The sequence below is a fragment of the Tenebrio molitor genome, chromosome 1, assembly GCF_963966145.1.
Source record: "Tenebrio molitor chromosome 1, icTenMoli1.1, whole genome shotgun sequence".
NCBI classification, from domain to species: Eukaryota; Metazoa; Arthropoda; class Insecta; order Coleoptera; family Tenebrionidae; genus Tenebrio; species Tenebrio molitor.
In genome coordinates this window covers 41,058,468-41,086,128 of record NC_091046.1, presented here as the reverse complement: position 1 = coordinate 41,086,128, position 27,661 = coordinate 41,058,468, and the positions used below count along the sequence as shown (strand labels likewise).

Below are 27,661 nucleotides of genomic sequence, written 5' to 3'. Positions count from 1 at the left end.
GACAGATGGCGCCAGAGTGGACGATCCGGGGAAAAGTAGTGCGGTTCGAAGCGCCAAAGTTCAAATGATTCGAAGCAGTTTCCTGTAACGTCACCATAACGCAATCAATACATTGGGGTCAGCAAATATTTTCGAGGTATAAATAAAGTGTCGAAATGCGTTTACATTTGCTAGTTAACCAAATCGCAGGTTAGTGTCAGTCAGTGTGGTCGTGTGGCAGGAGGGTGTCGTTTTGGTGGCTTGTTTGGTGGAACAGTCGGCGAAAAATCCTGGCCTGCTGCGAATCTAAATGGTTAATTTAAATCAGCATGAAAATGGCGGAAAAGTCTGTAATGCTGACGTTTCAAAATAATTGTGAGTCTATTAATAGCAATTGTGTCGAGGTTATAAACGAGGCAGACGAAAAAAATCCCAATAATGACATAACAGAGATAGCAACAAATACAAATAAGCCGGAAGACGAACCAAACGGCGGAATGACAGGTGACGCAACGCAAGAGGACGCTGTTGAGAAATTTTTAGCGGGAGAAAGCAAAACCGATTTCAACGACGACCTCCTCCTGGAGAACATCGAAGCCGACGGTATCGACTTCAAAAGCGACAATGTCATCATGGACTGCCCGGACCTGGAAAAGCCGGAGTTCTTCGAGGGCGCCGACGAGGACGACGCCGACGACGACAAGGTCGAGACGCTGATGTCGCCGGGAAATTCGATCGAGGAGGAAGCGGAAAACTCGCAATGGTGAGTTGCTATTTATAATTTGCGCTATTGTTCGCCCAATTGCGCAAAAGAGCTGCAAGACGACATGCCATGTGCATGACGAACCTGTTAAGACGCTTTTTCCTACCACATGGCGCACCACTGCAGTTTCTCAAATCGTTCATCGTGATAGACGCGAAGGCCGAACCAACATTTCCTCAGGAATGGCGACCCTGACCCGGCATTCTTCGCCACACAGCTCCTGATGGAAAGTTTTTGTTGGGCACAAATTAAATAATCTTGTTTATTGGATCAACAAGACGAAGAGTCTTGTCACTCGTAATGCTTCAATTTTAAAGCTTCTCAGCTTGACGTCTTCTAAATCAACGACAGACGGTTGGTGGTACCTGTTCGGCTCAAAGAAAAAAATTTGCATACATCTCTTCTCCAATCTCTTACCATTAGATACGCTCCATTAAGCGGACGCGATAAGTTACCACGAGATTTATTGTCCTGCTGCAGAAAGCTACTTCCATTTCATTTTTGACAAGACTCTTTATCACGTTTTATTCACGCCGGTTCCAGTTGATGTTCGCGTTTGCACAATCCAAGGTAGTTTTCTTGTGCCATTACTGCCGTCACATAAAGGCACTAAATATAAGTCTCAGCACCCATATTTGTTCAATACTAATGATTATTTCTGTCGACGTCTTGAAATATAGCGTTGCACGCCTTCTACAGCGAACTCCAGCAGTTCTCGATTTATTAATCATTTTTCTGCCTTCTAATGGCAGATTAAGCCGTTGTGATGGTCTCACTATTCAGAATAGATATGGAGTATAATGAGAAGACCAAGGTCTTTTGGTTTTTATCGACACGACATCGTGAAAATATTTCTGGATTTTTGACCGTCAACTTTGTCACCACAAGGTTTGGAGGTTTTGCTGCGTTTTATTTGGTTTGCAGTTTTGCCAGAAAGCTGACCTTGGTGCATACTTAATTACACCCGAAATTAGGGATTCATGTATTTTGCAATTTAAGAGGCCATACTGGGCACAGGCATTGACACGTGCAATTGTGTTGTTTACAACAAATTGCCGGCGTTTTGTTATTTGTTTACCGCAGGACATACGTTTTTTATTTCAGCATTGTGTTTTTTTTTCTAATATTACATTCAGTTAAGTTCTCGAAGAAAGTAAATCGCCCACAATAACAATTCTTTTATTCCTCATGAAAATTTCAGTTTTAGGAAAATCACTTTTCCCATGTTAATTCCTGTCGTCTTAAAGTTATTTCGTTCCATTTCATTTTTGATTTAATGTTGGTACAGAATTGAAAAAAAGATTGATGTGATCGCGGGAGAACATTGAAGGAAGCTTTACAAAGTTTTTAAGATTAAACGATGATGATAAATGATACTCGGAGAGCGCCTCATCTCAATACTTCGTTCTTAAAATACGAGAAGCGTTACTTATCGATTTTGATTTGGAATAAATAAATTTCAAAAATAAATCAATTTTAGTAAGCGATACTGTTTTTATTTTTGTGAAAGGCCATGAAAGCGTCAGTTTTGGTGAGAAAAAAATGCCATTATATAGTTATTGATCCCGGGGAAAACCACAGTCATGAATATTACCAACAGGATGGCACGACTCCGTACATTGCCCATCTTCCGAGAAAATATGTAAATCGGGTATTTCTTGTTAGACGCATCGATAAACGAAGCTCCATAAGATGACTTCTGAGGTTTCTAATTAACATACGCAATAGGCCACAGAGTTTGCAAAGTGCATTATTCGAGTATGCACGTAACAAAAATTTTGGTAAATGTTAAAAGCAGCCTTGAAAAGCTTTAAGAAATTTCCAAGAACCGTGACCTCATTGTCGGTCAAACAATAGGAACATTTTAAATGTCTCTTCCAACAAATTATTTTGTGGAAGCCCCAAGGACTCGCCGGAATTTTCGTAGAAAAAAACAAATTATTCACATCTGTAAAGTGGTTTCAATGGGTTCAAAAGTGATCATTTTTCGACAAAATCATGAAAAAATTTACTGTTTTTGGACACAACAAAGTTGATAAAAAAAAAATGAAAAACTTTAGGAAGGCTTTTACACGGCTTGGTTTGTCTGGTTCATATTTGAAAGGAAGAAAACCGTAAAACACGCTTGGGTAATGGATGTAAAGCAAAGGAAACCCACTGTTTTAGGTGTCCCGCAGGGTTCTGTTTTCGGTCTACCTTTATTTCCATTTTTATTACGGATGCGATATACACACTTTCGAATGCTTTTACAAGAAATCTTGCGCTGTTTAATGTGAGAAAATGAATATCTAATCTTAAAGATTGTTTTACAGCATCTCTTTCTAATCACTTCAAAATCGACAGTTCTATCATGAGATGATACGTTCTTGATTGAAATGTATTGTTTTCTTTTTTTATTTAATGTTCTTTTGTCGTGTTTACTTACCCCTAATTAAATTTGCTCTGTGGGTTCTCAGTTCTCACTGACAAGGCAAACAAAATGTATTTTTTTCTAAGAACAGGTCAAGGTTTAACTTTCCAGAACTTTTATTAAGCGAAATGTGACACTTGATCTTGAGAGAAGTTGAATTATAAAAAGTTTGAATTCTCATCTCTTCGACTTGTTATGTCAAATGCAAAAGTTATGTGAGTGAGAGAGGGGTTCAGGGTTACAAATTCCCGCTCTCCTGGGACCTATATTCTGTCTGATACGGTTTTTGAACTAAAAAAAAGCCACATGAGACACCTCATATAAATATCCATAATCATAAACACCGTTCACGTTGTTTTGGCATAATGCAAGGCCATGATTTATTTTTTAACGTTGGACACACTGTTTGATTTCCGTCACTGAAGTGCCTGACATGCGGACTTATCAAAATGAACAAAACATGTTGCTAAATTATCCGCGATGAGTATTCTTCTATTGCAAACTAGTAAAACTGACAACAGTGCACTAGACATTGGCGCTATTTATAACCTAATTCAACAAACAGCAACAAAATTTCCATGGCCTCCCATTATGCCAAAACAACGTGAATGCATTTTACACAAAAAAGCCTAAAAAACTATCGTTTATCGAGACATAAAATAGGAATCGAAAGTAGTAATTACTGAAATATCCGTGAGGCGCTAGTGTATAATTTCCTAGTACCGCGTGAGCAACTGTTTGAGTTGGCAATGAAACCATGGAGATTTTTTTGCGTCCATGTTGGCTAAATTTGTCACATAACCGGAAGTGACGTGAATTTGATAAATCGCCGAAAATTAGGTTATGTATGAAGCGAAGCAACTGTTTATTGAAAAATGAGGAGGTTTTAAAAACAAACAAATTAGAGCGAGGAAAAGGCATTTAATTTAAAGGTGCTGCTCCAAAAATCAGTAAAAGATTATAAAAACCAAGACGTTTACAGTTGAGTTTTATGTCAGCTGTCAATAATTACAACAAAACAAATGGAAATTGGTACAATTCACAGTCTTGCCAATTTTAAGTACATTTTTTTATTGTCAATTTAAACAGTACCTAATTGTTGCTCACGCGGTATTTTTGGAGATTTGTAAAATTTTTGAAAAATTATTTCCTCACTCTAGTGTACTGCAATTCTTCAATAGATTCGTAATAGTTGTTCCCGCATTGCCAGAATTACAGAGGAAAACCGCAAATTTTATTTCAACATGTTCCAAGCCTTTATTAATAATATGAATATGTACAGGGTGCGTCCTAAAAAACGCCGCAAGCCATATCTCCGTTATTTATGGCTCGATTTAAATAAAACAAAAACTGGAATAAATCATTTTAAAAACACTATAGGCACGATGTAGATAACTTTTTTTTCAAACAGTCATTCAAGGTCAGATGATAGTCAACTTTGTTTTTTTAAATAGCTTGGTATATTTTTTTATTATGATTTTGAAAGAGATTATTTTTCTGAATCCAACGATATGCCCCATGTTAGAATAAATAAATAAAATAGCATTATTGGAAATTTTTTGTTCGAAAATAATCAAGTATACTATGGAAAACAATCCTAAACGCAATATTTATTACACGTTCTGTCATATTATTATTATTTTTTTTTAATCTTCAGAAAGTATTGTTACTGCGTTTAGTTGTTTTCCATACTATATCTGATTTTTTTTCGAAGAAAAAATTTCCAATAATGCTAATTTATTTATTTATTTTCGCGGTTACTGTTAAATGCATTTTAACAAGTGGCATATCGTTGGATTGAGAAAAATAATCTCTCAAAATCGGAATAAAAAAATATACTAAGCTATTTGAAAAAACAAAGTTGACATTCATCTGACCTTGAATGACTTTTTGAAAAAAAATTAGTCTGTATTGTGCTTATAGTGTTTTTAAATTAATTTATGACAGTTTTTGTTTTACTTAAATCGAGCCATAAATAACAGAGATATGGCTTGCGGCGTTTTTTAGGACGCACCCTGTATATGAAGGCTGGTATTTGGAAATTTACTCTTGGTGATGTGACCTAGGCATTGAGATTTGACCAAATTTTCTGAAAAAAATAAATGCAATTTTGTTTATAAATAAAAAAGTACCTATCGCATAATCAATATTTAGTCTGCATTCGACATTTTTTCGAATCCTTTTAAACTCATAAACTTGGAAAAATGTGGCGTGACTTGTAAAGCAAAAGTCGGTCATCTTATCGGCGATACTACAAAACAAAACAAAAAAAAATTCGATTTAACAGGAGTAGACAACTTTTACGAAAAGCCTTTTTGGAAGTTGCATATCCTGTTCATAAATAATAAGCATCAAAAGACGAGAATTTGTTTACCCACATAAGTAGAACAGACAAAATGCAACAAAAGTAAATTTAATTAACCAAAATTATTTAATTACATATTAATTATAGAATGATTGATTGGTAACATTTATTTTCTTCTACAGCTACGTGCTACGAGGAAAATATGTCTTATACCTTCAACCACTTATGAATCAATTAATTGAAATTGATAGTTACTAATTAATTAAATGCAAGGAAAAAGCTTGTTATAAAATTTGCTTTATTTTCCATTCTCATTTTAAAACAGGTCTCACAGGTCTCATAATTTTAGGAATAAATAATTTTGATCTGGCGCAAAGAACGAGATTACTAACGCGCTCGCCCCGGTTTATTTCCGGCGTTTAATTTTTTTTGCGAATATTCGATTATCGCTCCCGCGAATTCAGACTTTGCTGACGTCATAGCGGTAGATATAACAACGGGACAAGGGTAAACGCGAGAGGGTGTCTTTTGTAACGCATCGCCGAAATCCCGCACGCCACAACGACCCCAACGCCCCTGTCCTTAGAGTCGCAATCGGCGAATTGCGGAGGAAAAGGGGGCGATGGGGCGGCGTGCAGGCAACGAATGCACCATCGAATGTCTAATCGGGTGCAGTGCGAAAAAGACCTTCCGATCGAGTATGCCCAAGTGTTTGGTAAAAACCTGCGGCAACTACTACGGCAAGACACGTGGTGGTTATAAGGTGATTTATCACATGTTGCCATCGAACCCCAAGCTTCACGCGAGGTGGGTGGACCTGTGCAGAAATAAGAAAAACGTGAAAGTGAACGCGTACGCTCGCGTGTGCAGCGACCACTTTTCAGAAGGCTGTTATCAAAGAGATTTGCAACACGAACTGCTGGGACTGCCGCTGCGGAGAAAACTAAAACCGGACGCCGTCCCCGACCTGAACCTGCCGCCGAGGCAGCCGGCCGAGGACGACGGCAGGTCCTGGAGGCTGCCCATGCGGTCCAGCATCCGCATCGCCCAGCGGAAGTCGATGGAGTTCGTCACCCTGGACGGGAGCAACTCCGAGAAGTTCGCCGACAAGGTCAGATTCATGGCCAGGCTGCTGCTCAAGTTCCAAAGAAACGAAAAGCCGGTCGTGGCTTTGCCCACCTACGATTTCGAATTGTCTTTGGACAAAATCCAGGAACTCCAAGCGGCGGATCCGAGGTAAGGCGGCGAAAACCCCGACCGACTGTGTCACTTCCAACTGCGAGAAATGACATTTAGAGGTCGCCGATACGAATGCAACGTGCGATTTTGTCCCAGTGTTGGCCTCGTGCCACTTTAGTTCGATGAAGCCGGGTTCAAGGTTTCCGCAGGATGTCGTGTCCTGCCGTCGCGACCTTGACAAAAATATTTTGTGTCTGGTTGTTTGTTGCAGCCTGCCATGCACTCGACTAATTTGCATATGCTGACACTAACAATGATCGCACAATGGCCACGCGAGGATTGAAAATGGCCGGGCAGGGGTGGAAATGGGGAAATTGCACGTTGCGAGGCGGGAAGGTATATTATTAGTGTTTCGCGGTTCGGAGCTGATGAAGGTCTGCGGCGTGGCAATTCTGATGCACGTTGGTCGACGACCAACGAGGTGATAATCGATTCGGGGAAAGACCGATTGATGGCTTGATTTGGCGGTATATTTGACGTTTGGGTGCACAGGGAACTCATCAATTGCTATAAGTGGCGGCAACTTCGGTCGATGCACCGTCTTACACCTCACTGAACTGACGCAAATTCTTAAAATTGCTAAATGAGGGCAATTTCCACTGATACGGCATCGTTTAGATAACACCTAACTGTTACGGGTAGCTGTTCTAAGTTCATTAACATTTGCCCAATAAAGCAATTTTTTTTAATTGTTTGTTTGAAGATTGAACAGCTTTAAGAAGTGGATAAGTTAAATTTAACGACAAGAGAAATAATTTTATATTAAAGTAACAAAGAATCCAAAAAATGTGCTGATAAATTGAGTAAAAACAATGAACAAGAGATAGTAAAAAAATTATTCAGAAAAAAAGGAGTTTTAATTAAGAAAAATCGAAAAATACAAATATATTCTAGAAGCAAAAGTTTTGCGAAGAAAGAATAAAAAAATAAAAGGACGCCAATCCTGCGAACAATCATTTACTATCTGACCAATCCCTGTGAATTGTTCTTAATAGGCACCACCCTATTCGGTAGCTGGGTTCTAAAAAACAAAAAAATAAGGAAAACAATACGATTTGAATTACACTTCAATATGTTAATACATGTTTTATTTTGATTTTATTTTTGCCAATAAAGCTTTATAACAAATTGGAATGATTTAGTTTATTTTCTCCTGGACTTCGAATTACATAACTCCATGTTGGGGAACTTATAAAATATTGCTCTTGGAAGATCCTCCCTCTGTCCCAAAATATGTACTTGTCACATCTCACGTGTTTTGTTTTGATTACATATTACGAATTTTAATCCAATTCACCAAATGAGTGCATCATACAAAGTGTCTATAAAAGAATTGTGAGGTTCCATAATTTTATTGGTCGGGCCGTTGAAGCCGTCAAATCAGATGTCAACTGTCAAATATAAAATTATGAAATTTTAGCGTCAGTTGTGCATTCGACGTCTTAGTTGTTTTCCTTGTGATTTTCTTCAGTTTTTCTATATTCTAATTACTTTTCCTCTTACAACAGTATTGATTAAGAACCTATTATTAATGGAACAACATAACCTCTGTTTTTCTATTTGGTACCACAATATGCTACAGAGCGGCAAAAATAAAATACATATATTTCAATTCCACAGGACTCTTGATATACAACGTGTAACAGAAATAAGTACATTAATTTTAACTGGTAATAGAACTCGTCAAAAGGAACAACTTTTCTATCTACCATTTTGCCGAAAAACGATGTTTAATTAAAAAAAAAAATTGGAGAGATTTTTCACTAAAATAACCATACGCCACTAAATACTGCAATGGCTAATTGAGATCAGCGCTAATATGAAAAAAAACATCCATTTTCATCCAGAAAACGTGTTTTAACGCCGAAATCGAAATTCAAAGAAATCTACCCGTATGGCAAAAAATCCACTTCGTAAGAATCTGGTTGTTTCACGTTTTTAGGTAGCTTAGTTTTGGAGATATGAACGGTTTTAGGAAAATCTTTCCTATTTTTTTAAGGATGAACTGGAGTAACATTGAAAAATGGCGAAATTTGCTTAAAATTGGTACAATAGTCCTTTCATCCATTCTAAAGTACTGTGCCAAATGTAAAAAAAATTGGTCGAGGAATTTTAAAGTTATTACCTTTTAAAGTTTCGGGATATTTTACACGTGTTCTTATGAGAAATGGAGCAATGGTCGCATAAAAATTGATAAAAAACATATTTCAAAAAGGCCAATTTTTCTTAAATTTTTCACACATAAAGTATCGATATCGTAGAATTTTCTAATGAATTTACAAAAAAAATTGGTGGAGGATTTTCCTTGTAATCGCTAATTACATGTGGAAAAACACGGTTTTTGAGGTTATGTATCTGTTTTAATTTCAATAAAAGTGAACAAAATGCATATAATTGACGTCGGTATGCAACATTACACTCATATCGCACGTTTTACTGCAGTTACGTTAAGAACTTTAACAGAAATCAATGAAAATTGAAATTCAGTGTGCTCTTGTTTACTTTCACGTACAGTCTTAGTCGAAAGATTGTAAAATCACATGTAAGTAATTATCTAAATATCAAGAAAATAAACACAAAATTTACTTGCAACTCATTACAATTCGTTTCCAAAAATTAAAAACTATTTTTTCAAATATTGATTTCTCGTAATAAACGTTTCATAGCATTATAAGAATTCCGCAACTTTTTGCTGAGATTGTTACTCCAGTTCATCCTTAAGCCACTACGCAACGTTTTTCGCCGAAATGGCAGAGAGAAAAGTTGTTCCTTTTGATGAGTTCTATTACCAGTTAAAATTAATGTACTTATTTCAGAAACACCTGTATGTGCGTTCTTTTATAGACACTTTGTATTAAACTACCACTAAAATTTGGAAAATCTAATTGCACAATTTTATTTGGTTCTCTTCTTTAATGTAAACTGGTTAACGTTTTGTGAAAAAATTAATATTTTGATGGTACACCCGCTGTAACTGGATAGTGTCAATTATCTTGTGCAAAATGAGTAAATAAAAAAATGTGAAATAGAAAAATATACCCGACGTGAAATTCTCCAATTTCTTCTGCAGCACTTTGCAAATGGCCGATTGCGACATGGCGTTGAGTGCTGCTTCAAAAAAAAATGACGTTAATCGCCGCACAATTTCCCATTTGTGAAAGCAAGCAAAGGAATTAAAAGCCTGTGGTAGCGTGTGATACATTGTGGATGCTCTAAAGTCTGGGAGATGTGGAAGGAAGAAGAAATATTATTCACCGAATTTCGAAACATTGCTGAATGTACCGCTTTTAATCAATTAGGACCTGAAAAATTGGACACTATTTTCTTGACGTTGCAAGTGTATATGCAAGAAGCAATGTTGTGTGGTGGATGCAGTGGTTACAAAATTGACCACATGAATAAAAGAAGAAATTAAGATGAAATGGTCTCCTCCCAGGGGGTACTAAATGTAAACCGGAAGCTATCTTAATGGCCAACAATCATCTTAATGGCGGCGCAAATATCTAAAAAGTCAATTTTTTTAGTTGTTTCTTAAATGTACATCCGTATTAATAATAATGTTGCTATCGTATTGGCTTTAATTTCCAAATTTTCACACAATGTGACAACTATTTTGAGACAGAGTATCATTTTAATGCCATCAGCTTTGAGCTTAGTAGCAAGAATCGATAGTTTGGTCTCTGGAGTAGACGAGTAGTACAGTTGCTGACACAGAATTTTAGACGTCAAATTTATGTCAATTCAAAAAATGTCAATATAAGCCACGCTTTATTGTCATTATGATTAACGTTTAAAACTATTTGACATTTGAAAGTTTCTTTTTGGCATGTCAGTATGATAAAAATTACAAAAAAAGAAAGTGAGGTTAGTTGCATCTAAAGCCAGTTTTACATTTTTATGTCAATCGAATGACAAATCGTCCAAGATCCCGTGTCCGCAATACTACGGTTGCGGGACAGTAAAAACTGGGACAAAAATGACAACTGTTCAAATTCAAATTTGGCAAATTTGCAGCGTTTAATTCAGGCTTGCTAACAAATATGATGACGTAAGACAAAAATGCCACAAAACAGTATTTTTGCTAACGTTTATCTGGTTAGCAATTGCTCGTATGGTAAACCCTCCATCCGGGCGTTGTCTAATTAGTGTTTTTGGAATTCAGTTAGATTCGGCATTACAGCTGACAAGATAACTGTCAACAGTGATTGTAAAAATCAGTTTTATTTTGACTTTATCTTGACAATTAAAAGCTTGATACAAATGTAAGAAATTTTGCGTGTCCCAGTTTTTTTTTGTCCACCAACGGTACATAGAAAAGAATGATGTTTTTTGGACTTTGGATACAGATTTTGGCTGGAGTTCGGATGAGACGTTTGTAAAATATATAATAATCCGTGTATTTAGTAATATTTTAGGAGACTTATTTCCTGAAAAAAAATCGCAGAAGAATGCATTTATGCATACGACAGTACACTATTATTATTTCTTAATAGCTTTAGGGCCAGGTTACAGAAGTGAGAGATTAACCGAACACGTGATCAGATTGAACCAATCGAAGTTTCGGATTCACGGGTTAATCGCGCATTAAAATTTAATTCTCTTTCTATAAACTGGCCCCCAATCTTTTTTTTTTTAATTTTGTCCAGTCAGATCTATGCCAAGTTGAATTTCAACCAATGACAAGCACAATTTCTCGTTTGGAATTAGTGAGGGTTAATAGCTATTTGTGCAATAAGTTAGGAAATGTAATTTTTTCCGTATTAGGCATGCCGTGTACGAAAAAAAATGGATTTCCTAGGTATTGCACACATAATAGTTTTTAACATTTACAGTTACGACGTTTCTCTCATAAGTAATACATAACATCATTTGGACTGTCCAGCTCCAGAAGCTTTATTCTATATATTTTAAAGAATTTATTTGAACGGTCTCTGTATTTTTTGAGACAGACAATTTATTAGCTGATAACAAAATGAGTTCAGGAAAAGTCGACAGCAAAAGTCGTCTTCAGGTCTTATCAAAATAATAACACATCTTAATGAAGGCCATGATGTGTCTGGATCCATCGAGCGAGGGCATTTGACGACGTGAATCACATACATAATTTTATTAGGAATATTGGAAAGCTAGGGTGTTACAATGAATTAATTCATACTTGAAGAACAGAACTCAAATTGTAGTGCCAAGAACAGAAAATAGTAAAATTATCAAAAGATAAAATGATTGTGACAAAAGGTGTACCGCAGGAATCAATTTTAGGTCCGTTACTGTATCTGATATTTACCGACGATTTTGTTCTACGCATACAGCGGTAAGGAGACGGTACAATTTGCCGATGATGCAAGTATTCTTATTCATGGGAATGCTATCTTTGTGGAATTATAGACGCATCAGTTGTGAGTGGCCTGAAGGAGGTGCACCGCTGGTTCAATGTAAATGATCGGAAGATAAATGTGGATAACCACGAATCGTTCATTTTAGTTTCAGAAATGATCAGCAACATTCAAGCTTAAAGACACCTGTTCTTAGAATTACACATTGACTCCATACTTGCCGAAAGCGTATCAGTTATTTACATAATTAGTGGGATAAAAGCAATATTACAGGACTTGAGTCTGAAGTTTGCAGATGATGAGGGCGTTAGCCCGAGTTCATCTGTAATCACACGAGTTTCCTGCAATATGCTTTAGCCCACCTGTTATGTACAAAATTTTATCTAAGACCGCCCCAAATTAAAAAAATAAATCTTATCTATTGATTTTCGCCAGTGAAATAAATGAGTTTCATTACCGCACTCAGTGGGATAAGAATTTACTTATCCCACTGAGTGAGGTAATGGAACTCATTTATCCCACTGAGTGCGGTAATGAAAATGCGTGAGGTAATGAAGTTCTTATCCCACTCAAAATTAGTGGGATAAGTATCATTTATCCCACGGGATTAGATAAAGATAATATATCTATGCTAGTCGCATATTATAGATCCCTGGGCCTAGAGCCCGGTAAGGCATTATTTTTTGGAAAACTAGATACTTATGGTTCAGTAGTCCTTTTCCTAAGTAGTGCAAGTTATTCTACACTGACGAAACACACTTTATTTTAAGCAGATAGAGAAATTGACTAACAGAGATTTCTCCAGTTACGTTTGAATCACTCCTTTATTTTTTTCCTATTAGTCATTTATTTATTATTTTTCTCAACTCAAATGTTTAGTTTTTTGGAAAAAAATAAAACACTTATACTAAGTCTGAAACATGGCAAAGTGTTTATTAAGACTCCAAAATATTTACACTTTGTGACTTTCTTTCATCACAGCGTCACAATTTTTTTCATATGACTCAAGAATCGCCTGTTGTGATCCATCTTCCACTCATATTTTCCTCAGTGGAGTAATGCTTTCAAAAGGGGAACAAAATTCGATTTATTCCACTCTTGAAATACCCCATTCCTTGCCAATAAATCCCTTAACGAACCGGCGAAAACAAAAACCCTCGAAACCGGATTGCTACAAATGTGTCCGTTTGATTGTTTTGAGAATTCCTGTGTAACAATTCAATTCCCACATTACCAATTTTCCATTTATGGCGTCCAAATTCCGTAATGCTTCACCCCATCCCCTTGGCAAATAACATTTTTTCCTATTACTACCCCGAGCTAGTTTGATCAATACTGCACCGAATTGTGGGGTTAGTTCAGTATTCTCATGTCTCCGCAAACCTTGACTGCCAAAATGAAACGAAATTTAGAATTTCAGATGTGCATTGTTTCCACTTGTCTTTTATTTGCCGATGCCATTTTCTTGAGGCTCTGTTCTTGATGACTGTTCTCGAGGGACACATGTGTTTACAGATCAGCAGATTTAGTGCAATGGGCGATATCTGGTAGAGCTTTCATCAATCAGGCCTCGAGATTTCTCAAGTGTATTCAGTCGTTTGTTTTCGGTCGATGGAAATAAAAGAGTTTCTTCCGTCCATTGAATCAGAATTGCTAATTGCCCTTCCCATAATAGCAGAAAGCTTTTATTGATTTGCATCGAAATTGTTATTATTCTGTCATAGAACAGTACAGTTACTGTGCAACATTGTGGCAAAGTTTTATTATCAATAATTATTATTAATTTGTCGATAAGCGTTAATAGTAAATTATAGTGTCTCAGCATTAAACGTGTACGAACGTACGAACGTAATAATAACTTTTTTTACCAATGTCATATTACATGATGGCCTTACACATGTCACCACTAGTGTAACAGTTGCCTTAACATTTCATAATTAATAATTAATTGAAAAAAGTACCTCTGGAAATTTCTGTTTGTGAAATAGTTATGTACATTAGAGAAATATACAAAACAACGTTTTTAGCTGTGTTATCTAAATATTTAATTTTGTTTTACTCTCATGGGTTCTACTCAAATAAGTTATAATCATATAAGTTTTGTAATTAGTTTTTAAATAACAAATTAATTCCGTAAAAAAGAAGCAAAGTGAAGTACATACACGGAACTCTAATTGTAGATTATATCGCGCGTTCAAATGAAATCCTGGGCTGAGTAGGCGTTGGAAAAATTAAACCGTCTAGAACAGTGTAAAGTTTGAATTTCCCGCCGTTTGACACGAATGACATTTGTTTATGTTTAATCGCAACATAATTAAACATGTTTGTTTTCAGCAAAGGGTGCCCTTAGATATTTGCTTCGAGAATAGGAATCGTTACGTTATTCTATTTTTGATGTAAAACATTGCAAAGAAAGAAAAAATGAAAAAATTTTTGGCTCTAAATTTTAGGTTAGCTGTCAACATGCTCCAATTAATCTACGCTTTAAAAAAGCACAACAATTGACGGTTTCCAACGCCTTCCCAGCCCAGGATTTCATTTGAACACTCGATATCATTAAGAGTAGAAGTCAGTCTTTTTGTGCAGAGATTGAGGAACGAGACGGTGTTGAGGTCGACAACTGGGCGAAGCACAAAAAAGCCTTCTACTGTGAATGATATATGCTATTTTATCTTCAATGGGATCATAAAAAAAGTCGGACATGAACTGCCTGTAGACATTTCAACTCCTAGGATTTGAAGCTTTTCAAGTCCGGTTACAAAAAAAGCCACTTCAATCTATAAAAGGGGACACGGCATCGAGGCCGGTTGATTTGTTATTATGGATATTTTTATTAAGTGTTTATAATTCTGTTGAAAGCGGTATTTATGATTATCATTTATTTTTCTGCGCCCACTTTTTACACGACATGCAGGTCAGAATTTGTGCATACGTCATTCTCATTACCGATTACAGACAATACTGAAATCAAGTAACGAAGTGTTAAAGTTCGAAAAGCTCGTTTTCCCGGGCGTCCACCCATCCAAACATTGAGCGCAGTCGATGTTGCTTCACCTCACTGATCGAATAATGAGAATATTTTCATTGTTGTAGGACCGCCGAATTTTTTTTTGCATTTTTAATATAAAAAAGTGAAACATGAATAAGATGTGAAATAACTCGATAATTGTACTTTTTTTTTCTTCGGTAAAAAGCTCACGTAACGCAGTATCAAAGAAACTTTGTGAATGGCGTTGTACAAACTTCAAACGAAACTTCCTGGGAACAGATAATCGTTAGTAAAACTGTTGGCAGTAGTTATTTTGTCCGAAACTTTTCGAAAATACAACATTTCGCGCAGGTCTTGGCCCTGGTGGGATCTAGGCCACCGATTCCGCCTGTGTAATTTGCGGACCAACAAAACCCTGAAACGCAATTACTCGAGATCGCTCCTGCGGCGAATTTTTAGGCGACTCAGACACAACAGACGTCTGTCGTTAGCAGACATCACAACAACAGTGTGTTGACGAAGCCAGCTCGATGATAATTGATGAATCAGGCGCAATTCGTGGACCATTTGCATCATCTGTTGTCGAGAAAACGAATTCTTCAAATTACCTCGGCAGGAGCCGAATCGCGATCCTAATTTCCCTAAACGATCATCAACCAGGACCAATTCCCGTCGTAACGATCCTTCAGCCTTCACGCACCTGCCGCCCATCACTCACCCTTTCCCGGACGAAAGTGAAACACTGTCAGCGGATTTTAATACACATTCCCGGGTCCCATTGAGCGTGACAAGTGAAAGATGATTAATCGCCAATTCGCGATAGGTCCTGGAAGTGACGGTGGTGGGGATGACGTTAACCTTTGCTGGTTCGAATAGGGCGGCGGGAGCACACGTGGGGTGTGAGGTTGAGGGCTGAGGATGTATTGATCGAGATGTGGCCCCAGACTGCAACAGCTCCGGCGTGACTCAGCAGACCCTAATTGCCGTCCAACGGACATCTTTGCGGGGCATCTGCGGATCTGGGTTCGTTCACCCTGGTGTCAAAGAAGTAATGGGTTATCAGAAGGTTTTACCGCGGCAAAGCGTCCATTTTGTTGGGAGCTTGTGGGGGTTTTTCAAAGCGAGGGGTTATCGAGAAGAGGTGAAGCGAAAAGAGAAAACTAAAAAAAGAATCCACGTGGAATATAGACGCAGCGATAATCGTATCAAAAATTACAAAAGCGATTCACTGGGTTATTTCGTGTGTTTATTAAATCCATCTAGGCCACCAAGTAGAGGACATCGCTGGCTCGTTACCACAGTCTAATCTAGACTCTATTGATATTGTGATAAAAAGTCGCTTTCATTTCATAATGTTTTCTTAGCTTGAAGTTTGCGAAACCATTCATGGTATAAAGATTACCACCTGAAGGTATATGTATGGACTGACATCGTTAGGTATCGAGACTTCTTATTACCGCTCTTCAATAAATTCCACCAGGAGAAAAAAGTATACTGAGTTAGATTTGAAAAAATCTTTTTTCCGTCTAAATTTACTGAGTTTTCATTCGCCTAAATCGTCTTGAAACAGTGAATTCCATGCCTAGGCAAGAAAATCGTAACAGGAATTTTTCATGAAGGATTGTAGGTTGGTGGCACTGACATGTGGAATTAATGACAAATTCAAGAAAAATTCTGTTTCACTGTCTTGATAGTTATTTGTATCACAAGGCCAGAAATTGTCATTTTGCAAGTGCGGATATGGTTTGTGGTCCGAGGCGTCAGCCGAGGCTCCACACGTGCAAATTAACGTAGGTAGTTAAATGTCAAAAACACAAGCACTAAGTCTTAATTGATTTTTGAATTTGAAATTTTAATCATTTTTCGTAATAGCCGATGTTGCCAATGGGAGAAAAATAAATTCCCTGTCCGGTAATATTTTCACAAAAAATATTTTTTTGCTTGAAAAAAATTGTCGGCCGAAAAATGGTTGTGTATCACACGGTCAGAAACTGTCATTGCCTCGGCTGACGCCTCGAACCACAAACCGTCCTCGCGCTTGCAAAATGACAGTTTCTGGCCTTGTGATACAAATAACTATTGTTCAGTTATTTTTATTATTTTTCTTTGGAAGTTTGCATAACTGAGGACTCCCCAGAAAAGTGTCCACTTTTTTGGGGACATCGTGGAACACGATAAGAACCTCTTAATTTTGGTTTTGAATTGTTAGAAGCAATTTAGATTAAATCCAGAAATGGATAAGCAAGAAGTTAAAACAAAATTGAATTTGTTTCGGTTTATGTTATTTTTATGATAACACACCGGAGCTTACAAAATTTTAGGTGTTGTCATAAAGCGCAACATAAACATTTTAATTTGTCAATGTCAATAGTAAGTGAAAGTAGAAACTTGGTTTTTGTATATTCAGTTAAATATGTAAATAAATAAATTTCTTCTGTCTAAATATTTGTATTACTTAATTGTTTATGCGACTCCAGAATAAAATGTCAAAATATTTACTGATCTTGTCTTAGTTCCCCTTTAGAATCGTTCCTTCAAAAGGTGGAAACTCGAAATTTAGTTAGGAGAAATTCAAAACTAAAAAAAAATATTTATTTTAATTTTTAAGCTACATATTTTTAATTTCATTTTCTACCTAAATTTAGATAGAAATTTGCATTCCTCAGGTAAAGGTACAAACTCGAAATTTACAATACATAGTAAGAAAAACATATGTAAAAAACGAGTACACCGAAGTGTTTTTTTTTGGTCCAAATATTTCCTAATTTTCAAAATTTAATTTAAGTTTAAGATTAATTTTTTTTATTTAAAAACATCCAAAAGTTGTCTAAGCTGAAAAAATTATTCAAACATCAGAGAAAAACCATTAGAATGGTCGTACATTTTCTATCTGTCACATACAAAATTTCAAAATAACCTAAAATGCACTCACGTTGTTTTGGCATAATGGGAGGCCATGGAAATTTTGCATTTAATTTGATTGTAAAGCTGTCTATTGAATTAGGTTATGTTTTTATAAGTTTGAGGTTATAAATAGCGTCAATGTCTAGTACATTGTTGTCAGTTTTACTAGTTTGCAATAGAAGAATACTCAGCAACATGTTATGTTCATTTTTATGGGTCCACATGTCAGATACTTTAATGCCGGAAATGGAACAGTGCGTCCAACGTTAAAAAAATAAATCATGGCGTCCCATTATGTCAAAACAACGTGAACGGTATTTATTTTGAATAAACTTACTATATTTAATATCCAAGTGATGAAACAATAACTCACTTTATGCCAGATTTTGAGTTTTGCTAAACAAAATTTTGGAATTTTTTGGTAAAGTAAAAATTTTAAAGAGAGTTTTGAAAAATTTTGTCAACAGAGTTCAGTTCTACATGATTACACAGGTTGAAACACCGTAATGAAGAGTTATCGTATCGTATCACCATGTGGAAAATTATGACATTTAATAAAGTACAAATAAAAACAAGGACCGTTTATGATTTTTATCTCCACATTAATACTCGCCTAGTGTTTTAATATTATCGATATTTTATTATGTTTTTATTTTGAAATGATTTATATAAGGTTGTTTATCTCGTGTCAGGTTTTATCAGATCTAGGAACTGAAAATATTTATTTAAAAGGAAACCGTGAAGGAATTTTTTAGTACCCCACCACGTCCAGTTTTAACAGATAGCCCATTTCGGGACCCTCTTGTCGCCGCTCGCCACGTTAATGCGGAGTTTATGCACCCGAGCAGGGTCAGAAATGCAATTTGCATATTTTCGAGCAGCCACCTATCTCGTGCAGTTCCCACCAGAGCCGACCGGGGCGCCACCGCATCTCGCCGTTCCCTGCACGCCAATCAATGACCCTTTGACCTTTCCTGTGCGACCATGCGGCCCTTCCAGAGGTGACACATCGGGAACGCTTGGGGTGAGTCTGGATCCGGGAGCATCTCCAATCTAATTGCACAAAATCGATCATCTAGCTAGGCGGTGGCGGATAGACGCTCGTGACGTCACCGGTGCTCATTTGGTGGGGCGCGGCGCTTGGTCCAAGCTTGAGCTGAACCAGTGCGTATCCGCGGTCCCTCGGAGTAAACCGCAACAGAGGATCGGTGTTCTTGTAGTGAGTTGCAGTGTGTGCGGCGGTTGCAAGGGTCACGTGCTGCTCCGGGTTTAAAAGCGTGAGGTTCTCTTGGGTTTCCCCTTCTGCCCCGATTCGATCGACGCAAATATCGAAGACGGTTTCGATTCGGCCGGAAGTTGCTACAGTATCCGCTCAAATAGTGGCGCGCCCTGTCGGTCGCCTCGGGGAAGGGAATGGAAACGCGGACGTCTAGGAATTTTCAAAGGAATTTCTTAAACAACAGCTCGACTGCGCCTGATGTATAATAACGACATTTTTGTTTAATTGTGCCAAAAATAAATCGTGCCAAGGCGTTAATCACGCGAAGTCGTCGTCTGGAGGGCATATTTTTAAAGCACGCCCATTTTCGAAAAGCACTGAAGGTCAGGGGTCACCTCGTAAGGGCTGCTGGACAACCGACCTTGTTTGTCCACTCCGGGGTTCAGGGTTCGAATCGTTTGTTCCAAACTGGCGGACTTGACAAATCTATCGATAAAAAAATATTTGCACTGACTAATATTTATGCGCACAAACATTTCTAAGGTACATTTATTATCAAGAGAACCAAAAATTAACTCTTGTAAATATTTATTATTCTTGGCGCGGGATAAATCGGTTCGATACCAAGCACGAAAATACGAGGTGAGGTCAAAATTAAAAAAAAAAGCTTCAAGAACGTGGTGAAAAATTGTTTTAGACGTAGTGAAGAAAATAGAGGGTGCAGTTTGTAGAAAATTTTTGATTTTTTTTCAATAAGTTGGCTAATTTTTGTTAATGGGTTTTTGTCTGATGCATCCTGTATGGTTTCAGAGGGTTTTTCTGGGACATTGTAATACTCACCTAAGGTATTATTTGCCCCAAAACGTGAGTCTACAGACCTTCTGAAATAAGTACCAAGGACCAGTACTGTTATTGTGAACAATTTTCTTATCAGTAGGCTACGACTAATGACGTTTATAGTCTGAAACCATCGTGCAGCGAGCACCAAAAGACCGCGTGGTACTACCATGACAGTACCTTTTGGTCGAATTCGTGCAATCGTGATAAAATGATTTCGTGGATTGTTATTGTCAAAATTGTGCAACGTGTCTCCAATTTGCGTCTGTCGAGATAAGCGCGTTGGGAGCGACAGCAAAGCGCAAGACACCTCTTGTACCACTTCTTGCGCAAGTCGTGCCCCATTTGCTTCGCCCCTCGCACAGATACTACCTTCCCATTTTACCGAGATTAGCAATGAACCACTTATCAGGTAGCCGACGAGATTACGAGTGACGTAATCGTCGTGGTAAATTGGAACAGACGACCTAGTTCCTTATCAGGTTTACTCTTTGGCCAACACGACCCGATTACGCTTAGGTGAGAGCGGAAGGCTGTCGGATGACACGTAATTCCGTCCGGTTCTCGATTGCGTGGGAAGAATGACGCCGTGACAAAACGCACGTCCTTTTCCAGGCGCGTTGCCCAAGGGAACCCCATTGCGAATTTCTTGAGCGTAAAGAGTTGATGTGAGCGGACGCGATGCCTCAGTGCGCTGTGGTGGGTTGCAACAGTTCCCATCGGAAGACGAAAGGCGGCTCCATCCGGTACCACCGCTTTCCGGGCGACTCCGCCACCAGGGCTCGCTGGGTGCAGGCTTGCGGGAAGTACGTGCAGAATTGCTCCACGGCGAGGATTTGCTCGCGACACTTCACCGACGACAGCTACGAGAGGGATGTCCAGCACGAGCTGCTGGGACTGCCGACGCGCTGTCGCCTGAAAAAGGGGGCCACTCCGGATAGGAACCTCCCGATGGATTTTCTCAAAGAGGAGACGCTTCCGGATAGCGCTATCGCGATTTTGTTGGCCGTGGGGTTGGTGCCCACGGCCAAGATGCCCAGGCAGATTTCAGGAGGGCTTCCACAAGAGTAAGTGCCGGGAGGCAGGGCGGGATTTTTGTACATGCGGTTTATCTCTAAGATTTGATAAATTATCTCATATGTCCTCTACAGAGTGAGTCAGCGAAGTCGAATTGTCTGACACATCTCCACGTTTTCTTTCAGTACTCTCATAACTGGTGTTGCTTTTGCGTTAAAAGCGTTTTCCGGACGTCTAGAAGAGTGTTTTGTTTTTGCAATAGCTTTATATCCTGTACTTTTATACTTCCGGAGGATTCTATAAAAAATATCGTTTGGTTATTTTGTTGCAAGTAAGTTATTGAATATCCTCTGTAAATTTATTTGAGCAAGAAGGAAAACAGATTTCAAGCGATTCAATAGAAATAATATGGGTCAAGGTATTTATTGCTTGTACTAAGATCAAAAAACCACCAACGCTCCATCCTAACCTAAAATTACAACCGGCAACGCTGTTTAGGGAAAAATGAAAAAACAGGGATTTTCGTTACGTCATTGGTAGTCAGTAATGTCAGTTTATCACAAATTAACTAAACCTGCAATTCTTCGTTTGCCGATCATTTTTATCAACATTTTTGGATTTGAAAACATCAATTCGACTTTATATTTTTATTTTTTACGTCCATGCAAGTCAGCCATATAAATAATAATTTAGACAACTTAATTCGACAAGGGACGGTTTTTTCATTTTGACAGACTAAAATTTAAAATATAAATAAATATCTTTTTGGATTTTGTTTACTCCGTCACAATTCATTGGGTTTTCTTTTGAAAATCAATGTCAAAACAAATTTGTGGTTAAACGGTTTATTATTATTATTAGTATTTGTTTTTTGTTTCTTTTTACTTAAACAATTACCACGAAGTTCATTCTGTACAAATAACCCTTGAATTGGAAAAAAATTACTCAGTTTTGTTCTACGAATTGTCTTAACATTTTGACATATCAGTAAGTGCTAAGTACGTAGAAAGGACTTTCATTTCCTAATATTCACCGAAAGCTTTTGGCTTGACATGCAAGTGACAACAACAAAACAATGTATCGCGCATTCAAATGAAATCCTGGGCTGAGTAGGGGTTGGAAAAATTAAACCGATTAGAACAGTGTAAAGTTTGAATTTCCCTCCGTTTGATACGAATGACATTTGTTTATGTTTAATTCGGACATAATTGAAGTAATTGAACATGTTTGTTTTCAGTAAAGGGTGCCCTTAGATATTTGCTTCGAGAATAGGAACCGTTAAGTTATTCTATTTTGAATGTAAAACACTGCAAAGAAAGCAAAAAAGAAAGATTTTTTTGGCTCTAAATTTTAGGTTAGCTGTCAACATGCTCCAATTAATCTACGCTTTAAAAAAGCACAACAATTGACGGTTTCCAACGCCTTCCCAGCCCAGGATTTCATTTGAACGCGCGATATAATCATTTTGCTCAATACACCAAGTCTCAGAAAAGCACTACACCTCCATTTACTTTACAAATTAGCCCATAATGCAGGTGTAGCTTATCTACTTGTATTGCTGACAACTTGAAGACTGTTGTGTATATTTATTTTGAAAAGTGCTCATTTATATTTGTCAGCCACATCAAAGAGCAATTCCGGATAAACACATGTCTTTGCGATCACTTCTACGTGTCGAGCACACTCCTTTACAAACTCTAAAGCCAATTTGTAGTATTTACTGTTCAGCGTGTAAACCTCTTTGTTTAGCCGCTTTCTCACAAAATGAAAACTTTCTTGACATAATTGGTACGGACATCTGCCCAACTAAATAATTTTCTTATCAAGCAGAAACTCACAATGTGCAATTCCCGCCATTTTACTCGGGACAGTCGAGACATTTCTAATCGTGGGTATGAATGACACGCGATGTGGAAACACGTGTTATAAATTTTATTATGAATGCAGTAATTTATTGAGCTCAATTTGTTATAACAGTACTAATAACAATCGGCCTAGTAGTGTGAAAAGTGGGTAAGGTTTGACGTCAGAACCGTCAATTTTGATTTTGATCGAGGTTAGGACAAGTCCAAGAGCTCACTAGGTTTTGGTGGCATCCCACATCTCGGAGATTGGTGGTGGGTTTTTTTTTTCCGGAAAAAAACATCAACAAGACATTAATTTTGTATTTTTCATTGTCGCAAAACACATGTGCAAGTACTTATTTATTTATGTACCTGTTGATGTCTGGAGTGGTTGGATCAAAGGCTGGGCTCAACATAGCTCACTTAAAATGTCAAAATTGCTTTGTTTATCGTTTTTATTACTCATCGATCCCCGATTAGTTCCTCACTCGAGAACATTTCTTAATTTTTGTCTCTGCCACGTATTTTTGATTTGTTTTTTGTCTGTCAGTACTGTTTAAACCCAGACTGAGATTCTGTTGTGTGCGAGGTTCGTGAACCTGGTCGCGCCAAAGGATAGGAAACTTTTGTTCAGTGTCGTCATCTCCTTTGTCAATTTGTTCCCCACCCAATCTCGGAAATTGCTAAACAAATTTTGGCGTAATCCCGAAAGCATCCGGCTCGGAGATAAAAGTGAGTGGAAAAACTCCGGCGAGCTTCCGAAAGCCGCGAATTCCTCGGCGTCGCTGCAGTCGGCCCGCTGGAGGTCAGTTCCGAGAAGAGTTAATTCGGGGTTAAGACGGTTCTTCCCGGGCCGGCGCAGGCGGCCGATTATTCCATTCGCTCCGTGGGTATCCGCCATTTATTTACATCGGCGTAGGAGTTTCGCAAGCCGAATTCGAAGCGAGCGACCGGCTTTCTAAGTCCCCCTCTACGGTTCGGGCTATAGTTCATTTGCCCGAGGGTCCGTGACCGCGCGGTACCGACCTACTTCTCAGTACGCTGATATGTTCGCAGTGCTGCGAGTCTTTGTGTGGGTCTCCCGCGTTGTCTCCCTTCGGACCAGACTGACGCACGTGTCGCCCAACCGACTCCAACGCCGCCACCGTCTAGAGCGAGCGCTGCGCGAATGAGTTCCGGTGCAGAGGTCACCTCGCCCCGAAGGTAGCCCCGAATGATAACCGCGAATGCGACGGAAGCACACTTGCAACAGTTATCATTTGTAAACAAACACTTTATCGCAATCAGTTTGCGCTTAATCGAACCGTTTCACTTGCAGCCTCACTAAAATGCAGATCATGGAGGACGTGAGGGAAGGTTGCAGCGTCCAGCCGTCGTCCCCGGGACACGCCGAAGAACGCCTCAACTCCGACGACAAGCAGACCGTCGAACCCGAAGAGAACGGGTTCGAGGAGGAAGGCTCCGTCGGCAGCAACCAAGTGGAAGAGGCGCCGAAGAAGGACGCCGACAGCGAGGAAGCCAAGGAAGACAAACCTGCCGCAGAAGTGGAAAACGGCGAAACCGTCAAGGGGGAGAACAATCTGGAAGCGAACAACGTGAACGAGGAGAGCTGCAGCAACACCAGCTCGGAGGAGGCTCCCACCAAGCGGAAGTCGGAGAGCCAAGACTCGGCCAACAAGAGGTTGCGGATGGACATCCAAGACAACTTCATTTCTCGGGACAAGATCTTAAACGAGTTCATCGAGATGGCGGATTGCGGTTCGGTGGAACAGCTCCAGATGCAGACCGAGCAGATCCTTGCGGAAATCAGAACGCTGAACGAGCTTGCCAAAGAGAAGGAGCGCGAGTGGAACAACATCATCCACTTGAAGAAGATGAAGGAGGAGTTGCTGTTGCGGATGCAGCGCCGCAAACAAGTGATGTTGGTGAACAGCGACAAGAACGAAAACGGTGAAGTTCTCTTCGGTGAATCTCAAACTGACTGTGTAGGTGAACGACTGAAGAATTCCTCGAACCAAAGCATCCTCAAGGCGAATCTGACAAACCCCAACAAGACACTCAGAGTGCCCGGTTCGGGTGCCAACAAGCACCGGAACATCCTCCCCAAGCCCCAACAGTATTCGCAAGAAATGAACGGATCTCTCGACTACAGACAAAACAAGCAGAGGCCGGTCCTCGACGTGCAATCCATCATCGCCGACTACAGACAGCGACACCCCGAGATCGTTCCCCGAAGGGGGCGCCGAATACGCAACTCGCACCCCGACGGCAAGAACTCCAACAATCACATTCTCAACTTCTCCTCGTTGGCGTTGGGCTCCGGCTCCCAAGTGCACCACAACGTTCAAGGCCTGGACGTCAACAGCGAGTTGGGAATACTCCTGAACGCGATGGATGCGGTAAGTGTAGCGTGTTGGTGGAACCATCGATAAAGATTTGCTTGCAGAGTCGGAACGATTCTTCGAGACCCTCAAGTGCGGAGTCTTCCACCCCTCACGAACCCTCGTTCAAAGACATGCTGGTGCAGTTCGCTAAACTGTCTCAAAGTGAACGCCACGAGCTCATCCAGAACGCGATCAAGCCGCCGCCGCCGTACCCGGAGGTGACGGTGCATCCCGTTCCCACCACCAACACAGTCGCTCCAACAAACTCTTTACTCCACGGCATCTTGACAAAGGTGGGTGGCAATTCTTGTACAAGTCCATTTTTTTTAAATCAGCTGTCAAAGTGTTGTCAAGTTGGTATGAGCAATTGAAAGTGCATTTCACAATATAGGTTGGCAACGTCGAGCCGTGCAAGGTCACCGGCGCTGTCATTGCGCATAACTGTCGTTTGCGTTGAAAAATTAACACACAAAATTTGAAAAGGTGCCTTCGAAGTTCACAGAGAGTGAAAAAATGGCCTTGATTCGGTACTGCGAAAAGTTGAAAGGTGACAACCCTGAATTGAGTAAAAAGGCGATTTGTGAGGAAGCTTCAAACATATTCAATGTATCGTATTAAATACCTACTGTCTAAATTCTCATTTATTTCCGTAAACACTTTTCTAAAATAGATACGCTGGACGTCTGCAATCATATGTGATGGCTTTAAAACGACAAAATGTATTATTCAACCTTGAAAAAATTAATGTTTTCTTCATTGTTTAAACTGCAACTGTGTTTCATTACAAAAAATCGTCGTGTTCCAAAGTCCACTTCAATGTACCTAAACGAAAGTACCTACATGCTCTACAGAATACTCTTTAAATACAAGTATGTACCTACGTAAACCTACATTTCATTGAAACCTTAAACACTGACTACGTTCGACATAACCTCAATTTTGACGTGGGGGGAATTGTTATACAGTTGGTCGGAAAGTACAGGTTTTAGGGTAACACAGTCTGGTCTTTTACAAAGTTTTGACACTGACAGCTGATTTAAAAAAAAATAGAGTATAGTCTCACTAATCTCACGACGCACTTGCAGAGCCCCTCCAAAGCAAACACGAAGACTTCGTTCAGTCCCACCTTGGCTCGGCTTCTCACAGCTCCGGAAAGAGGAAACTCGCACTCCCCCACGACTGCAGCCATCGCAAATAATCTCAACAATGCAGCTAACATGTCCATCTCGGAGATACTTTCGACCAGCAAGGTACTGATTTAGATCGATGCGGTCTTGATGTTGGTGTGATTTGTTTTGCAGGCCAGGAACGAGATAACCATAACCCCGGTGGGGACTCAGTACGAGGCACCTCACAAAGGCAAAGCGGCACAGGTGAGGGTGAAATGTGGTTCACCACGAGGTCTGAGTGTTGTTTTAGGACGAGGACGAAGCCGAGGACAGTGCTGACAGACTGGTGATCGACGAGAGCAGCGAAGTGCTCGACGGCAGAGGAAGAGGCGACAACAGTTCGGACGCGGGGGACGAAGTACCCCAGTGCCAAGGATGCAACCAGAAATCAGCTCTCTTCGTGTGTGCGGGTTGTGGCAATCAGTGGTACTGCAGCAGGGACTGTCAGGTAGATGAGGTGATCGTTGTCGAGAGTGTTTTACCAGTGGGTTGTTGCAGGTGTCCGCATGGGATGAACATTCAGAAGTTTGCTCTGGTTAAAATTCGAAAACGGACTATTTTTATACTTGCATGGTAACAAAGTTATTTATTCTCTAAGAATTGAAATTTGCACCAAACAATTTGGTACCTGTATTTAAAAGAAAACTTGATGCAATGAGATTATAGCATTCCTTTGAAGAAGATTCTTGCCTTGAATTCGTAGTGCTCTAGCTATGATTACTGTCACTGCATCAATGTGGCTTATTTTCATTATAGTAGAACCAAAGATATCCAAAGCTTGAGAATTCGTTTCTAAATGCATTTCGCTATAAGTAGTGTTACGGTTGAAGTTACAGCATTTAAATCAAACGACACCTCTGTCTGAAAATTGTTATTTTGTACAAGAGAATATATACGTATTTATTAAAAAGAGAATGCCAAAATATTTCAAAACAAAATCGTTATTTCCATCGTCCCGATTACTTTACGATTTCGTAATCGATTTGATTCGCGTTAAGTCCACCTTATGTTACCTATAGGTAGTTGATTATCTTCCTATTTATGAATTTGTACTAGTCAACTAAGTTGTAGTTACCCAATGAGTTTTGCAATGTTCGTTTTATGTGTTGTGTAAGTGCCATTTATGTAAGGGTTGTGTAATTTTTTTATGTTTCTATCATTATGTTAGGTTAAGCAGGATTCTGTAAGATAAACACTGTGATATCCAACAATGGATCAACGATACTTAATTTAAATTAAAGCCAGTATCTTTCATAAACAAACGGTTGT

The 27,661-nt window shown here is 39.0% G+C and overlaps 1 protein-coding gene across 6 annotated transcripts; it reads left to right on the top strand.

Annotated features, from left to right (window-relative positions):
- Positions 1-27,654, top strand: LOC138130160 (uncharacterized). 6 transcript variants are annotated; one of them, XM_069046572.1, is made up of 8 exons: positions 1-136; positions 190-742; positions 24,158-25,238; positions 25,286-25,516; positions 26,309-26,473; positions 26,525-26,596; positions 26,643-26,840; positions 26,891-27,654. In XM_069046572.1, the coding sequence occupies exons 2-8, from the start codon at positions 309-311 to the stop codon at positions 26,930-26,932; spliced, it is 2,223 nt and encodes a 740-aa protein (XP_068902673.1). In that variant the 5' UTR covers positions 1-136; positions 190-308; the 3' UTR covers positions 26,933-27,654. The 6 variants fall into 6 exon arrangements, with proteins under 6 accessions (XP_068902673.1, XP_068902664.1, XP_068902656.1 ...); XM_069046588.1 differs by lacking the exons at positions 1-136; positions 190-742 and adding exons at positions 19,077-19,199; positions 20,594-21,045; XM_069046595.1 differs by lacking the exons at positions 1-136; positions 190-742 and adding exons at positions 19,086-19,204; positions 20,594-21,045.
- The last annotated feature ends 7 nt before the right edge of the window (positions 27,655-27,661 follow it).

Coding starts and splice junctions, on each gene's coding strand:
- LOC138130160 (XM_069046555.1), top strand. CDS start 6,080: ATGGGGCGGCGTGCAGGCAACGAATGCACCATCGAATGTCTAATCGGG. Junction 25,239..25,285: donor TCCTGAACGCGATGGATGCG/GTAAGTGTAGCG, acceptor ATTTGCTTGCAG/AGTCGGAACGATTCTTCGAG. Junction 26,474..26,524: donor AGATACTTTCGACCAGCAAG/GTACTGATTTAG, acceptor TTTGTTTTGCAG/GCCAGGAACGAGATAACCAT.